General features: G+C 38.1%; 4 protein-coding genes across 4 annotated transcripts; 2 read left to right on the top strand and 2 right to left on the bottom strand.

Moving 5' to 3' along the window:
• Positions 1 to 4,745: 4,745 nt before the first annotated feature.
• Positions 4,746 to 7,210, top strand: LOC145696881 (uncharacterized). The gene is made up of 5 exons (XM_081773986.1): positions 4,746 to 4,956; positions 5,476 to 5,838; positions 5,918 to 5,990; positions 6,407 to 6,870; positions 7,029 to 7,210. Exons 1-5 carry the CDS (start codon positions 4,899 to 4,901, stop codon positions 7,130 to 7,132), a joined length of 1,062 nt encoding a protein of 353 aa, XP_081630112.1. The 5' UTR covers positions 4,746 to 4,898; the 3' UTR covers positions 7,133 to 7,210.
• A 34-nt stretch (positions 7,211 to 7,244) lies between these two features.
• LOC145696233 (uncharacterized) lies at positions 7,245 to 7,604 on the bottom strand. The gene is made up of 2 exons (XM_081773233.1): positions 7,526 to 7,604; positions 7,245 to 7,489 (listed from the first exon to the last, which is right to left on the bottom strand). Exons 1-2 carry the CDS (start codon positions 7,602 to 7,604, stop codon positions 7,245 to 7,247), a joined length of 324 nt encoding a protein of 107 aa, XP_081629359.1.
• Positions 7,605 to 13,734: 6,130 nt separating this feature from the next.
• On the top strand, positions 13,735 to 14,522 carry LOC145696232 (carbonyl reductase [NADPH] 1-like). The gene is made up of 3 exons (XM_081773232.1): positions 13,735 to 14,250; positions 14,290 to 14,417; positions 14,461 to 14,522. The coding sequence occupies exons 1-3, from the start codon at positions 13,775 to 13,777 to the stop codon at positions 14,520 to 14,522; spliced, it is 666 nt and encodes a 221-aa protein (XP_081629358.1). The 5' UTR covers positions 13,735 to 13,774.
• Positions 14,523 to 15,822: 1,300 nt separating this feature from the next.
• LOC145696231 (GTP cyclohydrolase 1-like) lies at positions 15,823 to 17,248 on the bottom strand. Its single transcript, XM_081773231.1, has 4 exons — positions 17,045 to 17,248; positions 16,275 to 16,393; positions 16,103 to 16,231; positions 15,823 to 15,987 (listed from the first exon to the last, which is right to left on the bottom strand). Exons 1-4 carry the CDS (start codon positions 17,246 to 17,248, stop codon positions 15,858 to 15,860), a joined length of 582 nt encoding a protein of 193 aa, XP_081629357.1. The 3' UTR covers positions 15,823 to 15,857.
• Positions 17,249 to 20,224: the final 2,976 nt, after the last annotated feature.

The raw sequence follows: 20,224 nt of genomic DNA, 5'->3' as shown, positions 1-20,224 counted from the left end.
ACACTCAGCAGATAAATTAAACTTTTTCGTTTCTCGTCGGTGGGAAATGTCGATCGAAGCCGGCGGTAGAATATACAGGTGTGATGTGAGCTCTGCGGTTCTAGAAATTCTAGAGCGGCAGAGAAAGATAAATTAAAAGAGAGAATTATACTTTTTTTGAAGGAGAACTGGAAGATTAGACGAAGAAGCAGAAAAAGAAAGAAGAAAAATCATCAAGCAAATGAGTAGACCACTCAGTGAAGGACCATTTTTCTTTGAAAATTTGAAGGAAAGGGAAGAGTCTTACCCTCCCGAATATCGATAAGGAGGGTCAGTAGGGCGCTCAAAACGTAGAGAGGGGCTATCAGTCGAGCCATCTAATATCTCTAGAATCTTTAGGAATAAGGGGTAGGGATTGGGACTTCTTAAGGGGGGATCCGGGGGGGGGGCGATGCCCCCTGGTTAAGGCCTTAGAGTGAAGATCATGGGGACTAGCCCCCTTGTTTGATATAGGGTTAGGAGGAGCTCTAAAGATAATCGCCTTCTACCGCCCGAAAATGACTGTTCTTTTGAGTCTTTCTCATGTTTAGGGTGAAATGAACATGGACTCTTTATAAAAGAGACTTATCGAGGAGGGAGTTCTTAGGTAAGGGTTAGGAGGGGCTCTACTATCCCCGAAATTGGGGACCCAAATTATCAAAAGACTCAGACGATTCCTTCAAAAGGTCGATGATGGAACAATGAACTGGTATCGCTCTGTTCTCCGAGAAATGAAGCAGCAGCAATCCCAAAGGCTTCGTTACTCTCCAATCCGATTTCCACAAAATCCCCTTTTTTCTTTTATTAATTAGAATTCACCCTTTCAGAGCAACATCTGTGCATTTTCCGCCAGATTATCTCAGTGGGAAAAATTCTCCCCCTTTCTGAACGAAAAATTGTTTATAAAGAATTTCGCAAAGTTCTGTGCCCGTGAGATCGGATTTGAATAATTTGCGGTAATTTCGCGCGATTTAGAAAGTTCCGCTACGCGTGATAGGGAGTTCGTGTTTTTTCATCAACGGCTGAGAAGGGATTAGAATTTTGCGAACAGCTGTTTTGCTCGAAGCAGGAAATGGATTCAGTTTCGCGAGATTTTTAACAGAAAAACGGGGCGGAAAAGGCTGAAAAATGAAAATATTTGGAAGATACACAAAAATCCCAACAGGTTATCATTATAAACACTTACGATATCCCGGTATTGCAGACAGTAACTGTTCCTGCGAGCCGATTATTTGCCCCCCAGCCGAGGGTCAAATAGACTCGGCGTGACAATGTTGACCTGTTCCTGACAGGGTAGCGAGTCAAACAGGTGCGCCTCGTTTTATTTGATTTTGGTCTTAGATGGATTTATTTTGAACTAGAAAAAACAATCAATCGCAGGAATTTATCGATTCTTTCCATTTGAGAAAAAAACAAATCTGGAGCCTGAAATTTTGCTCTACTTAAACCTAACCCTAACCCTCTGAAATCAAGGAGGAGACCTCCTTTAATTTCCTTATGAATTTCTAGAACTCTAGAGAGAAATTTGTCGAAAGATCCGATCTCTGCGGTATCTCCTTCTTTTTCTTATTGATTAATTAATCACGACGGCACTGAAAATGTAACGAATGTAACAAATGTAACGCAAACAACAAAAACATGTCTTTTTCTCGTTACATTTTCAGTAAAATTCTAGAGATTTTTTGTTTTTCTTATTTCACCCCCTTGAGTTTCCTACCATTTCAGCCGCGGAGCGGGCGTTTTCACTGGATTTATCTCTAAGAGACAAACTAAATCAGATAATAAACCTTTTTAAATACTACTGTGCACTTTTTTTTTATTTATATGCTATTTTAGGGGTGTTCTAATCTCATTTGAAATGATGCTCCAGAATATCGCTTTTTGGAAAAAGTTTCTAGAATCAGCTGATTAACAACAACATGTCTCTGTCTTCGTTACATTTTCAGTAAATTCGTTACATTCGTTACATCCGTTACATTCGTTACATTTTCAGTGGCGACCATTAATCACCCTCATCACTTCTATTTTTTTGATCTTGACTTTGACGATGGCTGACCTGCCTTCCCTAATCGGCAACAAATGCGCAAAGATAAAACGCCCGGCATGATTTATTTAGCGCACCAGATGAAGACGCCCTCCACGCGCCGCGTTTGAAGTGGCGCAGTGATAGAAATCATCGAGCAACTCTCGCAATATGTCCAAAATTAGCGAGCTTCTGCTGTAATGAAATTTCCCGCCTTCGATTTCGACGCAAGGAAGGTGGAAAAAAGGAAAATTTAAAAACGAGGACAGACTCTTTGACAGCTAAGGCGATAATTGAAGGGATGAGATTCGCGGATCAGGAGGGGTTAGATTTTGACAGCTCAATGAGTGAAATAATTGCGTCGTTTGTTCAGTAACTCCTTTTTTGACAGGGTTTTTTTTACAGTAAGGGCTCGGCAAGCTATGTTAAAATCCTCAACAAGCGGCTTCGCTGGAATTTTTGTAAAGATTGAAATGACGATTTCAAGAAGCCGCTGCGCGGCTTTTATTTTAAAATCTTTCAGGATCCTGATTTTTAAAATCAATTCTCAAAAATAAAATCATCCACAGAATCAAATTCAGCCACTTGCCGAAAAAGTGGATTGACAGATTCCTGCGCGATGATCCTGATCCGCGACATTTTCAAAACTGAATTTTGGGAACAAGCAGATAGGGATTGTGGCCTCGCTCGATCGACTTTTTCGAGGAAAAACATCCGCCAGCTGTAAATGGTTGCAACTGAAGGGGCACGGGGTGATGTTTATGCGAGAAAAGAGGATTAGTTTTCTAGTGTTTCAGACAGGATGACGATAGACAATCAATAAACAATTTATTAATCTAGCATTTGCCCGATCATTTTTTCTCGAAAATCGAAAGAAGAGGATGAATCGTTTATTCAAAAATTCATGCAACAAAGTACCCGCCCTTTTATTCTTCTATTTATGAATCGAAAAGAGAACCCCGACTGTCCTTTTTTTTTGACAAATCCACGAAATCCACATGAGAGGAACAATTGACACGGGCTTTTGATGTTCAAACGCGGCCCTGCTAATCGCTCTCGCGAAGGGATGAGTGTCCCTAATGCAAGAATAATATTTTGATGCTAATTTACCCCTCAAAAAGCGATATGTCCCAAATCTTAGAATTGACGGTACCTCAAGAACTTGGCTCGGCACCCTGTGTAAAAAACCTGAGTCAGGGTCACAAAGAGCTGAAATCGAAAGCCGCGCAGCTGTTTTTTTTATATAAAAAGCCGCAAAGCTGCTTCGTTAAAAAAAAGCGCTGAGCAGCTTTTCACTTTCAGCTCTTTGAGACCCTGACTTAGATTTTCTACACAGGTCGCCGACCACAGATCAAGAGTGATTATTCATCTTGTTCTAACCCCCTTGAATCAACGGTAATTACGTCCCAAAAATAGTTCTGAGAGCCTCATTTCTCAAACTATCAATCTGTCTTCCCCCGGGTTTATGAGACTGACGGATCACTTATTGAGTCAAGAGGTTCAATTTTTGGCTCGAAAATTGCTCCTCTTTTTTATGCGCTCATAATTCACTCTTCGTAAAAACGGAAAACGCAATCACCACGAATTATCGACCGATGGCCAGACGAAATGATTGCTCAAAAATGCGACGGAAAACGGTGATTCTTTCCGTGGGAAGCAAACAGTGTTTTTGAAACATTTAAAATTTGGAACATGAAAAATCCCAAAAGTATTTGCTAAGGGATCATTGATGTCGGAGTTTTTGGATTTGAAAGGGCCCTTTGTAAGGGGGACAAAGTTTGGTAAACATAGAAAAAATGAAGGTAGAAAACGCTTTTAACCGTGAGTTTCTGCGTCTTCGAAGTTGATACCCTTAAATTCACAAGCTTAATTCAGATTCAAGAGTAGCTTATTTTGATTAAAATTGACGAAATCGCAATAATTTTGGCATAAAAATGGGTTTATCTGGAGAAAGACATTTCGAGATTTACGACTTTCATTATGTTTTCAACTTCCGAACGAAAGTTCTAGTTCATGCCGCCTTTAGTCTTTGACGTATCGTCTGAATCTTCAAAATTTTGTTGATTACGGACCGGAAACAGCCCCAATAAATTCAGTCGCGCAAAACGATACAGGTTGTAATTCCTTCTAAATATTATTTTCTGATTCTTGCTTCTCCGGATGGCTAGATTCAAGAATAACATTCGTGAATTTGAAGTTTTTACAGCTAGAAATCTGACTTTCCGTTCTAGAAGTTATCAATTAATTGTGATTCTTCATCTAGTACGAGGCTCTGAGCTTTTTAGACTTTTTACTAGAATTCTTACTCAAAAATCATATTGTTATATTCTTCATTATATTATTAAAATTTTAAGAATAAGCTTTATCTGATACACGCTTCGGAAGATATTGAATCTCTGCAGGCCGATTAAATTGTAAGCATCATGATAAATTAATACTAAAATTAGTATCATTGACCAACTGACATCTTTCCGGATCCATACAATGTAAATTCTCACCGGAAAAGGCCCTTATCACCATTTCCTGCTTAGGCCTTCTCAGCCCCAGCCGGACATCAAACCGGCTTCTTAGCGGGGCGCCCAGCTGTTCCGAGATTTCCACCACCCTGTCCACCCACAAGGCGCCCCCTCTCGCACCATCTAGCGCCAAAAAAAAATCGTCGCGGCAAATTGGCTCCACGCGAACCCGGAGCCATATTATTTGAAATCAATCAACACCACTCATTCAAAAAAGAGCGGAGAAATATTAGATAATTAACTTCGACCAAGGACAAAATTGATTTTTTTTTTCAAAAACTGAGAATAACGAAAAGAGCAGAAACGGGAAATTTCCAACAGTGGAGAGAAACCGAGATTCAATGGAGGAGCAGAACTCGATGAACAAGTTTTATGGAAAGAAGATTCAGCGAATTTTATGTAAGTTCAAAAAATAAGGGTAGAATACTTCGAATTTTTCTCGAAAAAAAAAGCCGCTTTCGGCTTTTCGACCTTAATTTTCGGCTATTTACGACTTTTATATTTGATATGATAATTTTTTTTACGATTTTCAAAAAAGCCGCGCGCGGCTATTTCAAAACAGAGCTTATTTTAAGCATAATTTTAACCAGGAAAAAAATCATTCAAAGCCGCAAGCGGCTTTTCTCCTGGTTTTTGATTTTGTCGTCCTTTTTTGCTGAACTACAGTAGCTCAGAAGAGTGCTCAATCGTGAAACCTGCCTTTCAGTATTATTCTTCCTCACATGAGAGGATAATAATAAGCGTTTATAAAAATCACACAACCCCTCTTTGTTCGACTTTGTTCAGCTTTTTCGCGATCCAAGAGGAAGATAAAGAAAGCTCCAAATTGATCTTCAACATAAAGCAATTACTGTAGTTAGGCATTTGCTTTTTGGGAATTCCAGCTGTGCGATGACCTTTTTAAAACAGTATTTTTAGCGATGGAGTATCCCCAGCCGAACATCCCGCATCGAACTGCTGATGTCTCGGCGGGTCACGTGGCGCGGCGAACGGAGGTCAAGGCGCCGGAGAATCCAACTCGTTCTGAATTTCGAACCGTCTTGCGATCCAACTCCCGGACCATCAACCGGCCAAGGCATTCGATCGGATCGACAATGTCGCGACTGAACGCTTCTTGCCGAACTTGTGGGACGACTTTGAGCGACGAAACGACGCTGAACAAGAAGTGGGCTAGTTCAAGCGACATTTTCAAGGCATACTCCGATCCGTCTACTAGTCTGTCTATCAGACGATCTGGGCCAGTGAGGACCAGCTCGGTCAAGAATTTCCAACGAAAACCAGGTAAAATTAAAATCAAATTTGAGTAAAATGTTTTCTCGAAAATTAAAATTTAAACTAATTTCTTAACCCAGATTTTCAGATTACTTCCAGATTGGCCAAGACGATGATCTGGTTTGCATCGATCTATCTGGAGCCACGCCTCGCACACTCAGGTAATTTCGTAGATTCATCGGATCCATCTTTTTATCCACTTTTTTATCGACCCGAATTTTTATCGCCCATTTTTTTACCACTCCGGAAATCTCCATAATTGCCAAAATCGCTAGCCCCGTGGAAAATTGAAAATTTGTCATTTGTTTCGCGTAAATTGGCGATTATGTGATTAACGAAAAAATAGAAAATAAGGGGCACTGGAAAATTGGCCAAGCGTGGAGGAGGATTATACCCGCGATTGAATTTTTCGCACTCGAAGATTTTAAGTACAAATAACCGAGGTTTTTCGGTTGCACGGGTCAGCGAACAGAAGGGTTCAAATTTTCGTCTATTTTTCAATTTTCCGAAAAAAAATTTCTAAAAAAACATTTTTTTTCCTTCTTTCAAATCTCCTTTATTCATCCTTTTCCTTCAGCTTGGACCGTGGCTTGAACAAGATCGGAGATCCTCAACCCCTTCCGGCCAAAAACACCGGGTCTTCCGCTTCATCCACGGACTTGAAAAAAGGAGGAAGCATCAAAAGAAAGTCAAAGAAGCGTCTCCTCTCCGCTGCCTTTTCTCTTCCTCTCCAGACCCTCCACGAGGAGATTTCCGACGCCTCTCGTCCCGACGCTGACTTTGGCTTCTTCAACCCAGCGAAAAAGAACCAGAGCTCGAAAATCAGCGTCAAAACTCCGAAAGCGAAGAAAACGGAACGAGTCGCCAAAGCGATAAAAACGGAGCCGCAAAAGAAACGACTCACCGCGGCGGATATTTCTGGACCAACGGTTATCAGCACTGACGCTATCAGCCATATCAACACGGTGAAGATGTCGCTCAATCCGACTCCGAGGGTGCAGGAGCAAATGCCAAAGAAGAAGACTGGGTTTTCGGGAAAAGGTGAGCTCATTTGTAATTTTTTAAGGACCATAAATGAAATTTCAATCTTCAAAAGTCCCATATTTTTAACATCTTTTTGTTGAAATAATAGAAAAATTATAAAACTCACTTGCTATCTGGTGAATCTCTTTTCCTAGAAAAAATAACATAAATTTCAGTGAAATTCTGGACGACAAAAATGACCCAAAAAGAAAAGATCGCAGCTGAAATCTCCGACCAGCACCGCCGAGATCAAGAATATCTCTCGCTTCGAGGAAAATAACTCCACAAATTTCATTCAGTTTATGATCCTTTTATGTATATGTAAATAATTGTTCAATAAAAATTCTATGCTCCTTGATTTTAAGATTTATTCTCTTCGTTGATTTCAAAATTTAAAGATCCAAGTCGACAAAGGTCATTTTTTCAAAAAGCAATCTTCGAGAGGCGGAAAATTTTTCCGCCCAGAGCTCGGTGTGCTCCTTTTGGAGGGCTTTGGCGTAGGTTTTTTGGTACTCGTTGAAGGAATCTTCGGACTTCGCTTTGTAAGTGATGACGTAAGAGGTGATGCTCTTGTCGTTGTTGTCCTCAGAAAAAGTGAACCAGTTGGCGGTCGTGAAGCATTTTGTATTCACCACATCTTAAAACTTTCAAGGGTAAATTCATGCTTGATTACCTTGGATATGCTTCTTCATGTACTCTTCATATTCCTTCTGTATTTCACTGTTTATTTTGACAGTCACTTCGTAGATCATTTTTGACAATTTTGAGAACTCTTGCCGAAGCAATCAAAAAATAATCAAATCATAAAAATTTTATCATTGGGCGGGTTTATCAGCTTGATTTCAAGAACCAAGACCCGTCTGTTATATTTTTAATATAATAATATTATTATTTTAAAGAATTCGTCGGTTCATCAAGTTGATAAAATAAAACTGTTTTTAGCAAAAGCTTAAAAGCATGAGTTGATATGCTTGTTGTGCTCGAATGTAATCAGTAGATCATAAGCATGAATGAATTGACGGGGAGTGGACTGAGAAGCGCTTAGCTCCACGATGTCTTTGATCGCTTTGGCTGGATTGTCTTTTTGAGGCAGATAGAGAGACAAACTGATTTAGTAGAAAAGAGAAACGAGACAACATTTGTCGAATGAAAACTTTCTTTTTTGTTTTGGAAGGGCTTTTTAAAAAGAATAAAAAGGATCCTTTACTATATCATTTCAATTATTAAAATGATGAATAATTATTTCATTATTATCGGTCCGGACAAAATGGGTCCCAAGAAAAAATGGGGTGCCGTCTGGGACCGACAAAAAATTTCGACAAATTTTGCGTTGGCGGCTACTTGGCCGTTGATTGACCGGTGAGCCGACTCCGGGCTTATGATTGGTTGAAAATTTCCACACAAAATTTGTCGAAATTTTTTGTCGGTTCCAGACACCTCCCCGAAAAATTTCGACAAATCTCGCGTCGAAATTTTCAACCAATCAGATACCAGAATTCGGCAAACCGGTCGATCAAGAACCGATCTGCTGCCTACGCAAAATTTGTCGAAATTTTTGCCGGTTCCTGACGCAACCCAAAAATATCTTGTTGTTTTCTCCCATATGAGTCATATAATATGACCGATGATTCATATTTCACCAACAAACGCATTTAAAAGCTCTCAGTGTCAAATATTTACCGTCAGCGAATGTCACTATGGATTCCTTCATCCTCCTGGGTCGCTTGTGAACTCGATGACGCCAGCTGTTGTTCGGCATATAAATGAATATATTGGTATGCTCATTTTAATATAAAAATGCATGTAGATTAAGGAGGGGGTCGACGAGAAATTTTTTTTCGCTTTTTCAAAATTTTGGTAATATTTTTGGATTCCTCAATAAACAAGGAGCATTTTTGGTCTCCAGCTTTTTGCGCATTGATCAACTTTTTTTAACAAAATTTTCGATTTTGTGTCTGGAATTCGAGATTTTAAGAAATTGTTAAGTTGGCTATCTCACCCAAAAACAATCTTTATTCGATTTTTATTTGATAGATATTTATTTTTAATGGTTTATTAGTCATAATTAGGCATAACGCACAAAAAAAAATTACGGGTCTCTGCGAGTTTTGTAAAATTCGCAGTGAAAAATGAGCAAAAATGATGAATTTTAGGAAAATCGGATATTTTTGATCAACAGTAAAAAAATTTTCAGGAGGAGCATCCCTTTTTTCATTGTCGCCGCTGTATTTTTAAGGGTTTGAACTTACTATCAACAGTATTTGATGGGGAAAAAATTATCCCGTTTTCGACATTTTTTTGTTACGAGACACCCCCACTTTGACCTAATTTTTTCAAAATTTTTTCGAGAAAATTTTTTTTCTAGTTTTCGCCGCTGTATTTTTGAAACCCTTTTCTTTCTACGTGAAAAGTCAGAATTTGCCTATCTAAGCAGGTTTTTCCGCATTTTTGGTTACAAAAATCCCGATTCTCGTCGACCTCCCCCTTAAGATCAAATCTACAACTACGATTTTCAATCGGATCCACTGAATGTGAAGCACTCAAACTACCACAAAATCGACTGGAATTCGGTGATAAAAAGAAGAGGACTTTTTAAAGCGCCGCATGAGTCGATTAAAAATGCAATAAATGAAAAATTTTGAAAAAATTTTTATTCACAAAAATTCGATTTTACAGTAACAATCAATATTTAATGAATTTTATGTAGTAATTTGTTGCTCGACTTGTTGAATCGACGTCTGATGAGATCGAGCTGATCCAGTTCGGCGGACCGTCGAAACCATTCTCGTAAATTTGAGCATCTTATCACTCCCCCATCTGAACGGTTTCCTTAATTTATTCTTTGGAAGAATTTGAATTCATCTTGTTTACCCGACAATTCCAAAGAAATCTGAGGCGTATCGAATGTCGCTTCCCGGAAGCATTGGATACAAAAACGGATTCACAGCCGGTTCGATCTGGATTAAGGCTCGAAAACCTGTGTTAAAACCTGAGTCAGGATTCGAAGCTTTCTTCTTGGTTACTCTGGAGCCTGACTCAGGTTTTCCACACAGGTTGCCGAGCCCAGATCAGAATAAGAAGCTTGCTCCATTCAATAATAAAATTTCGAGTGCTGGAATCGATCGGAAGCTCGTACTCGATAACCACTCGCAGCAGTCGAAAAGCACCGATGGTAAGAACATAAGTCAGAAAAACGAGCACCAGCTTTTTTGTAAGCACAACGTCGAGTCGTTGTTTGTTCTGCCTCGTCAATCGAGTTGCATTATCTTAAAACTTTTTAGGCAAAATGAAAGGACGAAAAGTTACCGATAAGTTTGTAGCTCTTTCGGACCATGAAAACAATTTTCGAGTAGCAAAGCATCAGTCCGCTTATTGGAAGAATAATCGTATAGAAAGCGAAGCGATATTCAGAGTCTCGGAAAACCAAAGGATTTTTCTTCGAATTTGGCCAGCAGTAGGAGTCAAAGAGCGCATCATTGGAGAGGTTTCGAGGAGTGTCGGAATAATATTCCGAATAACGGAGGAAGATTTCGAGGAGAGCTTTTGACTTGGCCCTGAAGGTACCGATTTCGTCGAAAAAGCCTCTTGATCCAAATTTGCCAGCTTCATAGGCTTCGTATCCGGCTATGATCATGGCGACATAAGTCTTAAACAAGGGTGGGCAAAATTAACTTTAGCCTTAAGTCTTGAGGGCTAGGGTTGTCCTAGCTTAGGGTGGGCTAGAGTCACTTTAGGGCTAGGGTCACTCCAGCCTACGGTGCGTGAGAGTCACTTTAGGGCTAAGGTCACCCTCGCCTAGGTGGGCAAAAGTCACTCTAGGGCTAGGACAACCAAAGCTTAGGGTGGGCGAATATCACTTTAGGGCTAGAATAACCCTATTCTAGGGCAGACTAAAATCAATTTAGGGCTAGGGTTGTCCAAGCCTAGAGTGGACAAAAATCTTCGAAGTTGATAGGCAAGGGGGGCTAGAATCGAGTCGGGAGGGGTTAAACTTACCCACCCAAGATCTGAAAGCAGAAAATTTGATCAATAAGCTTTTTCGTCATTCGTTTACGCGTCGTCAGTCCTTGCGTCATAATATTGAGTCTGTAGCAAGCAATCAAAAATATTTGAATCGAGATCATTATTCTTGAAAAATGAGTGAGGCTCAAAGCAATCTGGCAAGTTTCAAGTCGCCCGGAAAACGAATCGCCGCGGAAAGTCTGGCCAAGAAGCAGCGATTGCGCTAGCAAATCCAAAAGGCTGAAGGAGCAAAGCCAGAAGAAGTTGAAATCGATCATTCGAGAGCGATTGCTCTTGTTGAGATAATACGGAGCAAGGGCTGTTTTGACGACTCCACTGTCCTTGAAGATGAAGTATAAAATACTTTTGGGCGAACTCGAAAATCCATCATTAAAAATTTCTGTCTTAAAATCGGACCAGTTCCTGAGATTTGAAATAACTCCAAAAACAACAATTCCGACAGAAAGCTGAATTCATTATTAGACAAAGTCTGGCCTACGATTTTCACTAGGAAGAGTTAATTTTTTTTTTCTGATTTGTGAGTATCTTTTCTGTTACCTTATATGGCGGTCTAAATTTATCAACATTGCCGAAATTGTGTCGCAGGTCAAACTCTTCGATGTTCTTTCCAAGCGACAAAAAATCAGAGTATACCGTAGTGTTCATTTCGCTTTGCTTCTATCGACGAAAATAACAGAGATCCTATTCTTCTCATTTTCGTTTATTCTCATTATGAAAATGTGTCAAACTAATATTTCCCGATGTGTAGCTTATCTTAATATTAGACATATTGACATCTGGAAAAATGAGGCGGTATAACGAGCATTTGTCGGCGTTACGTACACAAATTTGACTTTTCATCAAAAATTTGTAAAAGCTCATTTTATCATTTATTAATTATCACAAATCATTTTTACATAAGTTTAAATTTTGTATCTCTTACAGATAAAAAGTTTATTTTTTGTACGTTATGCCTGTTAGCATTTGAGGCAGTGTCCCCGCGACTTTTGTCTGCCCGATCGGCGAAGTCAATTACGAAAAATTAAGCAGCCGGCTTTTTAATGATTGTACTGGCCATAAAAAGCTTTGGATAGAAGAAAGTTCAACTTAGCCGACTTTAATCAATTCTATTACATTTCTTATGAGTTTTGCTTTAAAATCAACTATATTAAATGAGAGTCATCTTTTTTAACTTTTTTACAGGACAAAATATCAAACAGATAGAAGAAACAGGTTCTTCCGTGTCAGAAATCAACACTCAATTCAACACCTTAAGGGTACTATCTTCGATTTCCCCAACTTGAGCCTTGAATACCTCGGAGCTTGTGAATGATTGATGAGTCCATATAGGCTCATTTAATAGATCTGCCCTAGATCATAACTATTACAGAGGTGTTTATCAATTGCTCAACCGAAAAGCGGCTAAATTTTGGCTTGAAGTGGTTATCTTTGCCAAAATGGCCTATATAAACGGTTGAATAACTCAAAAACAAGTCTGATAACTTGGTCTTATTTTATTTTTTATTTGTAATTCGAACATTAATCTTTAAAATTACAGAAGGATTTCTTAATTGAAAAACTAAAAATAACAAAAATAATTTTTTGAAAATTGTGTCTCGCTGATTTTGCGAAAATTTAGCATTTTTTAAAAGTTTGCGACACATTTTTGGCTCTAAAATCGAAAATATCTTGATGTCGCGATCGATACAGCTACCAGCATACTGCCCTTGCTCTGAGCTTTCGAACAAGCACTTGATCGAGGAAATCGAAGTTCAAAATTTTTTTTCGAAAAAACTTCTAGGGGCCATTTCTCAAGATATATTGAAATTTCGAATAGTTGTCAATAAGGTATAATCATAAAATCTAATGAAGAAACTATTTCTAATAACCGATTCTTATAAAATAGGTGGTGGTCTAAACTTTGAAGTTCGTATGTGCGATAAGAACTTCGGGTGGCCTAAACTTTGATCGTTCCCATGTGTGACTCTTTGAGAAAGTGGCCTAAACTTTGAATTTCCCCGGAGGCGCTTCTGCCATCGGTGACTAGAGCACTGCCTGCTAAGGCCACTACGCTTTAAGCAGACCAATTAGGTTTACGGTTTTCATTCAAGGTGATGACACATGGAACTAGTCAGAGCGCCTCAGGAGAAATTCAAAGTTTAGACCACTTTCACACATGGAAAGAATCAAAGATTAGGCCACTTTCTCATAGAATCACACATGGGAAGAATCAAAGTTTAGGCCACACAAAGTTCTTATCGCACGTAAGAACTTCAAAGTTTAGACCATCACCTATTTTATATCTTTTGAAAAGACCTCTTCTGGAAATCGAAGATAGTACCCTTAAAAACTATTTTCTCTGGATGCTTGGCGATAATTGGTTGAGAAGTATCTAAGAAATTTCAAGCTAGCATTCGGATAATCTTTTTGGATCTTCAAAGCGAAATGGCAGTTTTGGAAATTTATCGGAAACCGAGGGACGAAATGTTAACCCCAACTTGTAAGTGCATTTCGACCGATTTCGTTAATTTCAGTCAAAACTCTTTCGAAACTTTCAAATATGTCCTTGACATTTGCAATTAAATTTGATGCATGAAACGATGTTAACGCAATTTTAAACCAGCTCTTTATTCTCACTTCTCAAAGTCAAGTTCCAAAAAGATGCGTTTCGAGCTTTTAACGATTCTGCTTTTCAAAAAACTCCAAGCCACAACTTATATCAACTATTTTCCCGACTGTTCAACTCTCGTCGAGTTAATTTGTTGTTGATGAAATCAACTTTTTAACGATTATTTTATGTTGATGATTGCGTAAACCAGCTTCGATGCACGGCAAACGTCGATTTTATTTTTATATTTCTCTCATTTCGCCCATCGATTTTTGAGCTTTTTCAATAGCCAAAAGCAAAAAATACAAAGAAATGAAAACTGCAATCGTCGTCGGCGGAAATCGTGGAATCGGACTTGAATGCGTCAAACTTTTAATTGGAGAGAAAGATGTTAAAAAAATTGTGGCGACAGCGAGAAACCCGCAAGGATTCCCGGAAATAGAGAATTGCGGTAAATTGCAAGTCGAAAAGCTAGACATAAGCAACGAAGAAAGTGTGCTGAATTTTGCAGAGAAGATGGGACCGTCTTCTTTTGATATTTTGGTTTTGAACGCAGGTGTTGCGCCAGAAATAAATGACAAATCATTTGAGAGTATCAAATTGACCATCGATGTCAATTATTTTGGAATTTCTTCTGCTCTAAAATCACTGTTTCCTCTTGCTCGCGAGGGAGCTCGAATTGTCTGCCTTTCCAGCTTTTTCGGACTGCGAGGAATGCTCAATTTGAACCCGAATCCGAACATCTTTGAGGAGAATTACGTCTTTGATTATGGGCAAAAGCTATCTTCGTAAGTTTTTGATCACCTTATCCATTAATTTTTCTTTAGAAGTTCACTCGCGAAAACAACTTTCGACGAGTTAGATACTATTGCCAGAAGATTCATCGAAGATCAGAAAAACCCATCTCAGGCTCAAACTGATGGTTGGCCAAGTCCAGAACAAACGTCGATGATCGGTTTTTAAAGAAATACTTGTTGAAAATACAGTTATATTTTAAGGTTACGACATGTCGAAGCTACTCGTTAACAATCTCGTTCGGCTCTACGGCAGGGGTTCGTAAAAGGGGAAGAGCGCGGAAAGAATTTGCGCTCGGGCGCCCGCTTTCTTCCGAATACTTCGCTCACGCCGCGCCAACCCATTTTTTTTGCGTCCCAAAAGTTTAGAGCACCCTCTTCTGCGGCGGGAAAAACACGGGGCGTCCGAGTGCATATTCTTTCCGCGCTCTTCCATTTTGGCAAACCCCGGCTCTACGGCAAAAAGTCGGTTTCTGAGAGAAAAAATATTCTGATAAATTCCGCTTGCCCTGGATTCTGCGATACTAATATGACTGCTGGAGTTCCTGGCAAAAAGGTGAGAAAGGAGTATTTCAAGGAAAACATAAAATTTAGCCTAAAACTGCCAGAGATGGCGCTGAATCAGTCCTTTCTCTTTGCTTCATCGCCCTTGGAAGATCTCAGCCAAATGGAAAAATGCTCATCGATGCTTAATTTCCCTTGAAAAATGAGTGAAATTTTTATTAATTTCCAAAAATGTCTATCTGAAGAAATAAAGTGGATCTGACCTATTTACAACAGCTAATTTTGCTGATTCTGTTGAGTTTGACCCATCATCAAATTCATCGTATTAATCATGCTTAGCCCTTGTTGAGCTTGTAGCATCGTTGGTATTTGTGGTCGTATCGTTAAAAAACGAATTATTTGTCAAGGTGAAAAACTTTGATCAAGTAGTAAACCAAACCGTAATGTTCAGGCTAATTTGTTGATTCAAAAAATAAGTCATTGAAACAGCCAAGCCCCCGCAACCTCCCCGAAGGTCTTACCAAGGGCGGCTTTGGACAGAAAGGGCTTGGATCAGAAAGCTCTTTTGCCTAACCCTAATCCCTAAGACTTATCTTTTTCCTAACCAATCGTATTTAAACCTAAGGAATATCATAATTACTTCTTTTGGTATCCATGGAGATTGAAAAACTTTGTTTTGTATGATTTACTGACCTGATTTAAGCTCAAAAAGAAAAGTACTGCGACAAATTATTCGTTTTTTCAATAAATTTTTCGTTACAACGAGTTATTGGGCCGTGGTACCATTCGTAAATTGTTTGCAATGGCAGAGTCAATTGGAATTTTCAATGCCCTGTCTAAATTTTCAGAAAACCAACACTGTTGCGTGCAAAAGTTAAGAGCAAATTCAAGATAAAGACCCACACTCTTAGGATTGCCCTCTGGTTAAAAATTGCTCAATTATAAGGGATTTACCCTAGCTTAAAATTTCAAGAAAAAATAAATTATAAATTTCTGTTATTTTCTTGAAAACATTGAACAACGATGATCAAATTTCAAAAGAATATTTTAAGTGTCCCTTTATTGTTAAAATTAATCGTGTCAATAAAAGACAGTATCTATCTATTTTTCACCAGCGAGAGAAATTCTTGGCGTAATTTCTGATCTTCTTTTATGCAGCCAAGCATACAGGATGTCGCTGTCTTCGAGCCCTCTTTTTCGACGCCGCGCATTGTCATACACATATGCCTTATAATATCGGTTAAAAGATGTCCGCAATAAAAGAAATTTTGCAAAACGCATGCTACAAAATCAATTTCGAACGCGGTTTAACTCGCTGTTAAAACTCATATTTGATATTTACTCGCACTCGATCATAACTGCAACACCAGTAGCAGAAAGTTGTTTCTCCAAAGTCTCGGCTATCTGACGAGTTAGCCGCTCCTGGACTTGGAGTCTTCGCGCGAAATGGTCAACGATTCTTGCAATTTTGCTTAAATGACAAAAATGACAATACATACATATAATTGGCTTACCTCAGACCAATAATCTTTCCATTTGGAATGTACCCTACATACGCCTTTCCGTAAAACGGAACAAGATGATGTTCACATAGACTGTAGAGTCGAATGTCCCGGACGACGGGGGCGCTCGTCTAAATTACCAAAGATTTTCGGTACTGCATGACCAAAAATTGGTACCAATTTTTTTCAAGAATTTCAATTTTTTTGCTTAAAAATACGTACAGAATGATTCCATTTTTCCGGACTAGCTTTGTCCCCAGATTTCCAAAAAATGTCCGGAAAATTGGGTACCCTGAAAAAAAATGCATGTCCCACCAAGTATACTTAAATTTTTTCGAGAAACGGACACTTCTCAGTCAAGAAGTCGATTTACCGCGAAATAAACTTCTAGCTAAAAACCTCGCAAATTTGCTCACTGAGTGCCCAAAAAGAAGTACATTGAACCGTCAAGTGTTCATTTTTTATTAAAAAATGATGGTCTGTAAATAAAATTTGAAAAATGTCCGGAAAATTGGACCAAGGTCAATTCTGCAGTGCCCCACTTAAATGCTTTATAATCGGAAAAGTGTCCGGAAAAATGGACTCCGGAAAAATGGAAACAAACTGTAAATAAATCTCAAAAGTATCCTTTCAAACATGCGCGGAGCGCGAACTGGCTCTTTGACTTGAAAAAATTGGCCATTTTCGGAAAGTTTGGTAATGCATTACCTAAAATTGGTAATGAATTATCCAAATTGGCAATGCATTAGCAATTGGTAATTTAGAGTAGCGTTCCCCCGGACGATCACCATTTCTTCACTTTTTTCCGTGAAAATCGCCTCATTCATAATATCGTTTATGTCTTCTTTGTACCCCTTGGTGAAAAATTCCATCGCTTTTGCGGCTCTTGCTGGTGTTTTTACCAATCCTTCTCGATCTGGATTTTCTCCGATATTTCTGAGGATACTTCTATAAGCGTTCGCAACATCTCGATTTGAGTCGGACATCTTTTGATTAAGAAAGATGTTAGCAAAATTTGATTTGAGTTCTTCTTTTTATATCTTATAATTTCGCATGATCATGACTCTCATGTATAGCGCCTCCGAGTTTATTCATATTTTGAATTGTTATAAATCTCTTCGGTTGCTAAAACATTCTTGCTCATTTTTTGATAATAAGCAGGGCGATATTTCTCATGGTCGTTATCAAAAAATCGTAAAATCCGACTCTTCTGATTCAGACTTTCTTTCCAAAACGACGCTTAATGCTTATTAAAAACGGATAGAATTATTGAGATTTCCTTTTTTATTTCACGAGAAAGGAGATTTTTCTTCTTAAAATGATGAAACAATTGATCTGGTTTGTATCAGTGATGATTGAAATTATGCTTTTTGGAGGTAATTATCTCTATTCATAGTTTGTTAAATTTATTTTATTAATATTTTAACATTCGGAGTCTTTGATACGGAACACCAAGATGAAGGGCTCAATAGTTGAAAAATTTGCGGTAAATGCTTTAACTCTTTTGCTCGATTTTTATCATTAAGGACCCGTCCGGCATGTGGGAATTACTTTTTCAAAAAGTGATTTCGAGGTGATTGTGTAGCCTGATAGTTGGTCTAGGGCACCAGAAGTAAAAGCACGCTCGTGCACTTCTTAAGGGTGTCGCAACAATACGTTCAAGTTTCAAACATCGATATTTCTAGGATAACCTTAAGTATCAAAAATTTTTAAAGACTCAAAATATAGCTCAGGTTGATGTCGTGGGTACCAGAAAAAAAATAAAGATATGGTAAAGGGTTCACTCGAAAGTGATTTTTTCTTTTTAATATAGAATTCATAAAAACAGCAAAAAATTCGTTAATTGTGCACTATGAATAATTGTTACAACAAATTTTCTGATAAAAAATACTTTCCGTTTATGAAATAAATAAAAAAACGTGATTTTTATGTTTAATGTGAAAAACTTGCTTCCAAGCGCGTCGCACCGCCCTTACAAATTCTTAAACTTTGACTCGATTATTAAGGGTGTTAGAGTGGAGAGAGGCGGATATTAAATGGCGCGAAAAAATGGTTTTTCGGCACAGGGAATCCGAATCCGAGGTCAAAATTTTAAATTTCGATATTTTAAAATCTTGACGGGTGGGTCCTTAATAATGATTCATATAATTTTTAATTGAACAAATTTAAATGATTTTTGTAAGGGTTAGTTCTCATCAGTCAGCTATTGCAGCTATCTCTGTCTGCGAGCGCTCGCCTACCTTTACCGATAAGACCGTTTCTACCCTTCCCCTTGCTGCATGCTCTCACTCTTCACTCACTGAGTCCCTGAGCCACAGGCTCAAATAAAATACCAATCCGAGATATATATACAGTTGTTTTGTCTTCCTTGATTTCCGGCACCGATACTGCAGTTTGACGAGAAAAACCACTAGTACAAAGTGGTGACAAAGGTTAGTTTACCCATTTTTCTGGAGATTTTTGAGAGAGAGTGAGAGAGATGATTTTTTATGAAGTATTGAAAGCTTATTTTTAATAAAGTATTTTTCAATAATCAGTTTTGGTAATTTTCATTTACATTAGTGAGACAGGGAAATCGGGGAAAATCAACTGAAGCTAATCAAATTTGAATTCTCGAATGTGAATATGAATCAAAAATCTGAAATAAAATTGAATGGCTCTATTATAAGATCGATAATGTTTTCTTGTTTTCTATGTTCTAAAACCAAAAATTCCATATATAATTTCAGAAGCTACATTTATTTTTATTATAAACATAAAATATTATTTTGCCTCTAAGACCAATTTCATTGGCAAAAGGCTCAAAGACCAACAAACTTGGCAAACTATTTATACCTTTTTATGATTTTGAATTTATCTTATCATTATTTTTATATAGCAAATTTCATTATTCTTTTTATGATTAACTAATAAACTTCTAAAATTGTGATTTTTCAAAAAATTTTTCTGAAGAATTTCAAAATTGCATAAAATAAGACAGACGATAAGCAATCGCGTCATAGATAAAGTGTCGTTCTCACGCGAAGAGGGTCAGACGGTGAGACATTTTTGTTTGGGAGACGGGGAGACTCTAGAGCCAAAATGATTCATCAAAGATGACGCATATAACCAAAATGAATATGACCAAGGAGAATCAATCGAATGAGAATATTTTTTCAAGAATCAAGCCAACAAGAATCTGGTCACAAGAATCTGGTCACAAGAATCTGGTCACAAGAATCTGGTCATAAGAATCTGGTCATGAGAATCCGTACAATGAGAATCTGAGAATGAGAATCTGACCATTGAGAATCTGAACAATAACAATCCGACCAAGGAGAATCTGACCAATAAGAATCAAGCTTCAAAAATTAAAATATTTTTCTAAAATATCAATTATATTTATTTTAATTTAATGTTTTGAAGGCATTAAAATCATGTTAATTTTGATAAAAATACAAACACTGATTGTAAATGAAAACTCCAAAATGGCGGGTTTTGAATTCAACGCAATCAAAAGTAACTAAGTACTTAAATTCTACTGGCGATTGCGCTTTGAATATTCAATTGTTTTTAACATGCATGTTTATTAAATATTTTCTGGTGGAGAAATATTGAATAGTAGTATTTCAATGATTTTTGAAGATGAAGCGCATCGGGGTGCGCTTTATAGTGATATTTTGGTGCGGGTTGAAATGGAGTCGCATTGATTGCGAATTCATAAGAGCTGCGGAGCGGGTCGGAATGTTCTTGCATTGAGGTGCATGAGCATAGGAGCGGATGGAGATGAAGAGTCAAGTGATTTTTGTCATTTTTTTTTGAGTGAAATTTTTAGAAAGGGGTTAATCGTTTTTGTTTTAGATGTCTTCGGGCATAGTGAAAAGATGTGTTCAATTGGAAACGGCGACATTGCCCTACTTGAAGTGGCTCGCGAAAAAGCACGGGGTTAATGGGAGTAATGTGAATAAGGAGCCTCTTTTGGC

This window comes from Oikopleura dioica, chromosome 2, assembly GCF_907165135.1.
Source record: "Oikopleura dioica chromosome 2, OKI2018_I68_1.0, whole genome shotgun sequence".
NCBI lineage: Eukaryota > Metazoa > Chordata > Appendicularia > Copelata > Oikopleuridae > Oikopleura > Oikopleura dioica.
This window is presented reverse-complemented; position numbering and strand designations above follow the sequence as displayed.

Bases quoted from the DNA above. Each gene is read 5' to 3' on its own strand.
- LOC145696231 (XM_081773231.1), bottom strand. From the start codon at position 17,248: ATGTCCGACTCAAATCGAGATGTTGCGAACGCTTATAGAAGTATCCTC. The intron at 16,232-16,274 runs GTAAGCCAATTA...TTGTCATTTAAG, and splicing joins GGAAAGATTATTGGTCTGAG to CAAAATTGCAAGAATCGTTG. The intron at 15,988-16,102 runs GTAAATATCAAA...CGATATTATAAG, and splicing joins GCAGTTATGATCGAGTGCGA to GCATATGTGTATGACAATGC.
- LOC145696233 (XM_081773233.1), bottom strand. From the start codon at position 7,604: ATGATCTACGAAGTGACTGTCAAAATAAACAGTGAAATACAGAAGGAA. The intron at 7,490-7,525 runs GTAATCAAGCAT...GAAAGTTTTAAG, and splicing joins CATGAAGAAGCATATCCAAG to ATGTGGTGAATACAAAATGC.
- LOC145696881 (XM_081773986.1), top strand. From the start codon at position 4,899: ATGGAGGAGCAGAACTCGATGAACAAGTTTTATGGAAAGAAGATTCAG. The intron at 4,957-5,475 runs GTAAGTTCAAAA...CAGTATTTTTAG, and splicing joins GAAGATTCAGCGAATTTTAT to CGATGGAGTATCCCCAGCCG. The intron at 5,991-6,406 runs GTAATTTCGTAG...CTTTTCCTTCAG, and splicing joins GCCACGCCTCGCACACTCAG to CTTGGACCGTGGCTTGAACA.
- LOC145696232 (XM_081773232.1), top strand. From the start codon at position 13,775: ATGAAAACTGCAATCGTCGTCGGCGGAAATCGTGGAATCGGACTTGAA. The intron at 14,251-14,289 runs GTAAGTTTTTGA...ATTTTTCTTTAG, and splicing joins TATGGGCAAAAGCTATCTTC to AAGTTCACTCGCGAAAACAA. The intron at 14,418-14,460 runs GTTTTTAAAGAA...TTATATTTTAAG, and splicing joins AGAACAAACGTCGATGATCG to GTTACGACATGTCGAAGCTA.